This window comes from Crassostrea angulata, chromosome 4 (assembly GCF_025612915.1).
Source record: "Crassostrea angulata isolate pt1a10 chromosome 4, ASM2561291v2, whole genome shotgun sequence".
In the NCBI taxonomy this organism is placed as follows: Eukaryota; Metazoa; Mollusca; class Bivalvia; order Ostreida; family Ostreidae; genus Magallana; species Magallana angulata.
Genome location: NC_069114.1, coordinates 30,379,455 through 30,386,860, shown reverse-complemented (window position 1 = coordinate 30,386,860; position 7,406 = coordinate 30,379,455). Strand labels below are relative to the sequence as shown.

Genomic DNA, 7,406 nt, shown 5'->3' with positions numbered 1-7,406 from the left:
AAGATCTACTGTACTCAGTTGTCAAGATATTTTGATACTGTAATGCTAATTTGATCAGAAATAAGGCAATTGTTGCTCAGGTGAGCGATGTGGCCCCTGGGCCTCTTGTTCTTTAATAATTTACATATCTAACTGCATTAGCTATTTACATGTAATATTTTAATTAAAGCTATTTGATTTGTAGTGATCTTCCCGGGTGATCTTCCCGGAAGAGCCCGTAATTTAAAAATTGACGTTTGAATACTCTAGAGTTTTCTTTTGTCGACACATGTAGTAGTCAATCGAACAGGCTAACTGAGAAGTAATATTATCTGAGCACTTTTAAAGTTGGATTTACCAAGGTAAGTCGAATTAACAAACAAGTCAACAACTTTTAAAACAAATTATAAGACATCACTTAGTGAACTTTATTTTCTCTATTATCTAAATATTACCTGTTAACATGTGGCATATCGCAATTCATAATAAAAGGTATTTGACATGCATATACACATGTCTAGTACAGCATTTACATGTATATAGATCATTAATGAGTGACATTTCACACAAATTCTTATTAATTGAAGAATAGTTTAGAACCCACTACAATAAGATCAAAATTGCCAAATACTTTATAAGAAAACAAACTGGGGAAATTTCTGTAAAGTACTTTCGGTTTCGTTTTTAGCTTGCCTGGTGAATGCAAAACTTCAAAGCAATTATTGAAAATATTAAAGAGCTATTCGTGTGGAAAATTCAAATGACAAATATAGGGTAATTTTCGCCCCTTGTTATTTTCGCCCTTTTAAACTGATAAAGGGTTTTGCCCAGTCTTTAATTCGCCCAGGCAAAAATTTTGAATAAAGGATATCGTTTAAAACATGGGAAATCGCCCAGTCTTAAATTCGTCCGCTGTCAACAAAGGCGAAAGGGGCGAAAATAAAACGGGGGCGAATATTTTCCTGTGTACAGTAACTCGAAAGCGCTTTACTAGCTGGTATTTTTGTGTACCATGTTTTGCGTTTCTATCACTATTATTGTCGGTTAATAGATAGATTAACATGCATGCATGCTTGAGTACAAAGAACAGTTGAATATGTTTACTATGAAGTTTTTTCCAGTGTTGAATAATCAATTGAAGCGGAAGTAGAATGGACTGAAATTAAAACTGTAATTTATTCCAAATATAAATTTTCTAGCGTTATCTTTGTTATCTTCCACTGGGTCGGATGCTGACTGACGTTTTTCATACTTATTGTTAGACCATAATTATTCACCTAATTGTCTATGGATTTTTCCGTTTTCCCGATTACGACAAAGAGCACTTAGTGGATGTGACAGGTCAGTAGAGGATGCTCACTCCTCCATGGCACCTGATCCTTCCTCTATTTTTTTGAATTTTCCTTTGGACTTTTGATTTTGAACACTGTTTGTTATCACCATGTCATTATATTCTGTCCTAAGTTTCTGCTTCCTCCCACTTTTGCATAATATCTTGAAAATCAGTGATGCATTTGCGCCTAAACTACAGTCATTCACTAGCAAAGAAAAAGTCAAGGTTTTCTGTTTTGAAACGCCACTTCTACCGCTTCATGTTTCAACACACATCCAAAAATAAAACGTCTACGGAGATTTTGCATTGCAAAAGCCATGAAAGTAACCCGGATGATGAAATTTAAGAGATTTTGCGAGTTGTCCCGAGTACTATCGAATGGAGAAAATATTTTAAAAAATTCTCATTTTGAATCTCCGTTCGACGATAGCTTTCGTTCCTGTGAAATTCTTCGGATAGAAACAAATGATATAACGATGAAAAAAACCTCACATTTTTTTTTAACTTAAATTAATTTAAATTGTACTTCATTGACAGATATATTTATTTCAATTAGAATCATCAAAAAGTTATGGAAACAATAACTCGTGGTATATTATAGTTTTCTGAGCATTTTACAGGCCAAATCGAATTTTCAAACATCATATCAATTTTAAATATATTGACATACGTCAATTTTCAGTTTATGAGCTTGTGACAAATATACTCTTGATCGTAGGTTTTTAGGAATTATATTTCCTATAAGAAAAGTATTCCATTCAGGAATTTGATTCAAACAGGTTTTCCAATTGCAAATAAAGATTTACCATCTTTTTAAAATACTACGGGAGTTTTGTTGAAATCCTCTCGGAATTTAAATTCCTGTAAGAAGTTATTTTGTTCCTGTAGAAAATTCCAAAAATCCTATGTGAAAATGGTAATTTTAAAAAAAAAATAGAAAAAATAATTTTTTGCGGAAATTCATTTTTAAAAGGTAAATATCTCAAAAGGTGAGATACATTATTAACGACGATGTTTAACTCTTAACCAGTGGTCTATCAATGGTATACATGTATTTGAATTGTTCGATACATGCAGCTTAGATGGGTGCAAAAAATCCACCTTGGTACTTGCATAATTATTCGGCACAATGTGCTTCATCATATTTTTTCCAAAATATTTAAAAAAAAATGCCAAAAACTAGAGAAAACGTTGGCGGAAATACTTTTTTCATAAAGATGCACCATAAAAGTCAAATTATTTAAATAACGACTTATGCATTGTACGAATTGTGAGGTGGAAAAAAGAACAAGGGGTATGACAGATAATACATGTATGAGCAGATTTGAAACATCTTATTCAGGCTCAAAACTTTCTTAGCCCCAAATCTGTGCGTATCACTGCTTATGTACAGAAATTACACAGTTTACCTATATTTAAATTCACACGTGCAATATATTTCGATTGTTTATCGTGTCTTTTTGTAGAGACTTTCACACAGGGAAGAAGATGATATAGATGATATAAACATTTGCAATAATGTCATCTAAAACAAGGAATCATACGACTGTGGTGGCCATAGATTTTGGTACAACGTACTCTGGTTACGCCTTTTCTTTTCGTTCTGATTTTTTGGATGATAAAAAAGATCATTTGGGTAAAATTACAACAAATCATTGGAATTCTGGGGATCTTCTGTCCGAGAAAACTCCAACGACCCTGTTACTTGACAAAAATAAGAAGTTTGTTAGTTTTGGTTATGATGCAGAGAATGACTACAGTAGAATGACAGTGGAAGAGAAAAGTGAACATTATTATTTTTGCCGATTTAAGATGATGTTATACGACAAGGATGGCAAAATGGTGAGCTCAGTAAACATTTACATAAAACGTGAAACGTTTATAAAGCCTGAAACACTTTCACAATGACTTGAAAGAAATTCATATCAAACCTTACGACCATATCGATGCATTAAAAGTTTTCTACACTTTCAAGAAGAATCAACCATGTTGTTTGATAACAATGCCTAGTTTTTTTCAGAAGTTGACGAGAGATGCTGTTTTAAAAGACATGAGAGATAAAGAAATGCCGGCTATCGATGTCTTTTCTCGTTCAATCGAATATTTAAAAGATGAATTTGTAAAGAGATTCCAAGAAAGAAATTTACAAGTAACTATTACGCCTTTAAACAAATACGTTACTTGGGTATTAACAGTACCAGCAATTTGGGACGAACCTGCAAAGCAATTCATGGAGGAAGCTGCTGAACGTGTAATGTATCATAAAATTTATTCATATAATATTATCAATAATAATTATTTGTAGAATCATATTTACATAATTGTGCCGTATTGAACGATAGGCAGGAATTTCAAAGGAGTCTCTCCTTATTTGCTTGGAACCAGAAGCTGCAGCCGTATACTGCAAGTGGATTCAAATTGAAAGGGACAGTGATACTTTGAATGTCATGAAACCAGGCCGCAGGTTTCTAGTACTAGACGCTGGAGGTATGGCAATTATGTATCAAGTAATAATTTTGTATCAAGTAATCAAGTAATAAGTAATAATTAATATCAGCAACCTCAAAAAATCAAAAGGATCTGGTTTCTAGAAAGTTTACAATTAAATATATTAAATTTCATACACAGGATTACTATTAACATTAAAGTGAATATCATCGTAGACCTGTTCAATAATGACAATATTTGATAATATGTCTTGTTGTTTTTGGCTCGATAGGTGGTACAATTGACATGGCAATGCAAGAAGTGAGAGAAGATGGGAAAATACAAGAGGTAAACAGAGCACAAGGAGGCGATTGGGGAGGGATTTACGTGGACAAAGAGTTTAAACAGATGCTGGAAGATATTGTGTCTAAACCCGTCATTGAAGCGTTCCGTATGAAATACACAGGGGACTACATCGATTTGTTTCGGTTCTTTGAAAAGAAGAAAAGAGAAAAACAGACAGGAAAAAACGTGCGTGTGCAAATTCCATCATCTCTCCTAGAAATAGCAGACAATATCATTAAATGCATAGAAGATCACGGATTGAAAGATGACGTGGAATTGAAAAAGGATAAACTTCAAATCAAAGTTAAAAAGTTTGAAGAGTTCTTTAACAAGGTGGTGGACAAAATAGTTGTAAAAGTTGAGGAAATGTTGGTTTCTGATACAACTGAAGGAAATAAGGTCATCATCATGGTGGGGGGATTTTCAGAGAATGAGCTTCTTCAACGAAGGATACGAGATTCATTTCCGAGTTACACAGTAGTAATTCCCCAAGGGTGTGGATTAGCTGTACTGAAAGGTGCTGTTCTTTATGGCCATGACCCAGATATTATTGCTGCCAGAGTGGTGAGATATACCTATGGTGTGGGTACCAACACTCGATTTATCAGCGGCAAACATCCTGAATCAAAGAAGAAAATCATCAATGGTACAGAGTATTGTACCGACAAGTTCGACATTTACGCTTACAATGGAGAGCTAATTCATTGCAACGAAGAGAGGGAAAAAACCTACTTTCCAATCTATGAAAACCAAACTTCGGGCAGTTTTGGATTATTTGCCAGTAATGCAGTAGAACCACAATATACTGACGATGAGGGATGCACGAAGTTAGGATCGCTGACTGTTCCTATGCCAGACACAGCAGGGGGTACCAGAAGGAAAGTTAAGGCAAAGTTTAAGTTCGGTGCAACCAAGATTACCGTTGAAGGCTTCGACGAAACGTCTAAAAAATCTGTGGACGTAAAAATTGACTTTTTGGAAAATAAACCATAATTTGGAGCTCAATTTGCACAAAGATTGCTGAAAGTATAGATTTTTTAGCATTTTGAACAATTCAAAATTTGCTAGTTTCTTATATGTTCTCTTTTCTAATTTGAACCCCTCTTGTAACCTCAGTATTAGCCTCAAGATAATGATTTGAACAATTTGGAATCTACACCATCTGAGGATGCTCGCATACTTATATTTAATTTAATAATTGTTGTAGTAATTTCTGAGATCATTCAATATATATATATAACTTTGAGCCCCTTTTGAAACACAGTAATGGCCCGGGCGTGATTTGAATATCATTTACCCATTCTGAGGATACTCGCATAGTGAAACCACAAAATTACGCATTGTAGCTCTCGAAAAGGTGATTTTTAACAGATTTTCTATATATCTTGCACCGTGAACCCTCCTGGGTCTCAGTATTGATCAGGGGGGGGGGGGGTCACTGTCTTAACAATTTAGAATTTTCACTCAGCATGGAAGCTTTGATGTCAATATTGGCATTTCTGGTGCAGTGCATGAAAAGAAGATATGTAATTCACATACTCTATTTTCTATGTTTAGTTGATTATTATTTCCCCTTGGAAAAATTACACCCTTTATTTAAAACTTTAGAAGGATGATTTGTAATAAGTTTGGTCAGCTAAAATTTGTCAATTGTTTCTAAAGAAGAAAAAAAAAGATGTGATAAGTTTACAGACTGATGAACAGACAGACAACAGATGATCAGGAAAGCTCGCTTAAAATTTAAACTTTGGTTCAGGAAAGCTATGAATCATTCAAATCATAAAATATTTATTATTATATTAATATTACTATGAAAATTAGATTTATATCCCAATCTAAAAAGGTCATAAGATAACTTAATTTTTACATCATTGTAACTAACACTGACATATTTTGTTTTATATGTTATTAAAAATATTTTTCTGACTTCAGGATTTTTTTTACGAAATAATCGAGAAGTATCGAACAAAACACAAATTTATAAAATTGACTGCCTTTATTCCATTTGTAAGAAATAAAGTTTAAAATGCCTTAAAAATGCATCTTAAAAAGATAAGATTAAATAATCAAAATAAAACATTATATTGCACAACCCTAAATATATGAATATTTTTGCAGCCAAACATTAGCACTGTCAATGGGGAAAACCCCATCCAATATATACAATCATGTACAGTGAATACAATAGACAGCAAAAATCGAATAAAATGTCATCAATTCATTATAAGCAAGGCATAAATTAATTAGGACAAAGAGTACCCATATTTCTAGGGACTTTGACACGATTTGAGCTAATTTTTTAAAAATCTATTTTTGTAATTTTTAGGTCAGAATGGTCAATATGGATGTTTTTAATGCTTTGTTTAAATCTGAAAGTCAAATATCGAATTACACGCGAGTTTCAGAGGTTAGAAATCTTTGTTTTGTAAACAAAGCCTGAGTCTTGTTATTGTTTTACATATATGTTGTATAAGTACAAGTTTCAATCTAAAAGTCCTTTTTGCTATTAATAAATTATTTATGAATACATTGAATGAATTTAACTTGTTTACCAAGAGCTGCTTTGTCAAAAAATTGGTAATTTCATCACTTAACATTATTTGTAAACAAGTATGACTCAAGCATTTTTTTTTTTTTTACATAACCACGACTTCTTTCCTCTGTCTCTCGCTTGTAATTTGACTTCTTTCATTTAAATCTTGGTGAATCATTCAAAAATACACTAGTAAACCATTAAATTAAAAAATTAAAAATAAAATGTTCATCTCAAACGTGTCTAAGTCCCTGTTACATACAAAGAAAGACAAGCTTAAAAGAAAAGGAAAACACCATGAAATTAAAAAAAACATGTATATATAAAATTCACGCGTTTAAATATGCATGATTTAGAGTTTGAATCAAAGTTTACAAAATGTTAAACTTTAGATTTATGATTTTTGCGAGAGAAAAAAAAATATTTTTTCACAATTGATAATTCAGATTTTAAACATAATTTTCTTAAATTTTCCTTACAAAAATTTTGTTATAAATATTATGATCGACTGAGAAACTATAAAGCGCCACACAATGTGACATTAATAAAGGTTGCAATAAGTGAACTTACGGAGGCTGAATGGTCAACAAATTAACCATCAGATCTACCTTAAAGTTTAAGGTACAATTAGTTGAGCTATAATATATTGTTTATTAAAGAAAACCCCCATATATTTAAAATTTGGGTATCTATATATTTTAGATAGGGCTCTCCTTCTAAAGGAGATCAATACAGTCTAAAAATGACCACAACGATCGAGCCCTCTAAAGTAAACTTCATGTAATAAAG

General features: G+C 32.4%; 1 protein-coding gene across 1 annotated transcript; it reads left to right on the top strand.

Moving 5' to 3' along the window:
• Nucleotides 1-202: 202 nt before the first annotated feature.
• On the top strand, nt 203-6,606 carry LOC128179735 (heat shock 70 kDa protein 12A-like). Its single transcript, XM_052847287.1, has 5 exons — nt 203-341; nt 2,779-3,154; nt 3,333-3,563; nt 3,655-3,799; nt 4,032-6,606. Exons 2-5 carry the CDS (start codon nt 2,831-2,833, stop codon nt 5,075-5,077), a joined length of 1,746 nt encoding a protein of 581 aa, XP_052703247.1. The 5' UTR covers nt 203-341; nt 2,779-2,830; the 3' UTR covers nt 5,078-6,606.
• The last annotated feature ends 800 nt before the right edge of the window (nt 6,607-7,406 follow it).

Excerpts from the sequence above, each read along its gene's own strand:
- LOC128179735 (XM_052847287.1), top strand. The coding sequence starts at position 2,831 with ATGTCATCTAAAACAAGGAATCATACGACTGTGGTGGCCATAGATTTT. Across the intron at positions 3,155-3,332 it reads ACGACAAGGATGGCAAAATG|AAGTTGACGAGAGATGCTGT; the intron begins GTGAGCTCAGTA and ends AGTTTTTTTCAG. Across the intron at positions 3,564-3,654 it reads TGGAGGAAGCTGCTGAACGT|GCAGGAATTTCAAAGGAGTC; the intron begins GTAATGTATCAT and ends ATTGAACGATAG.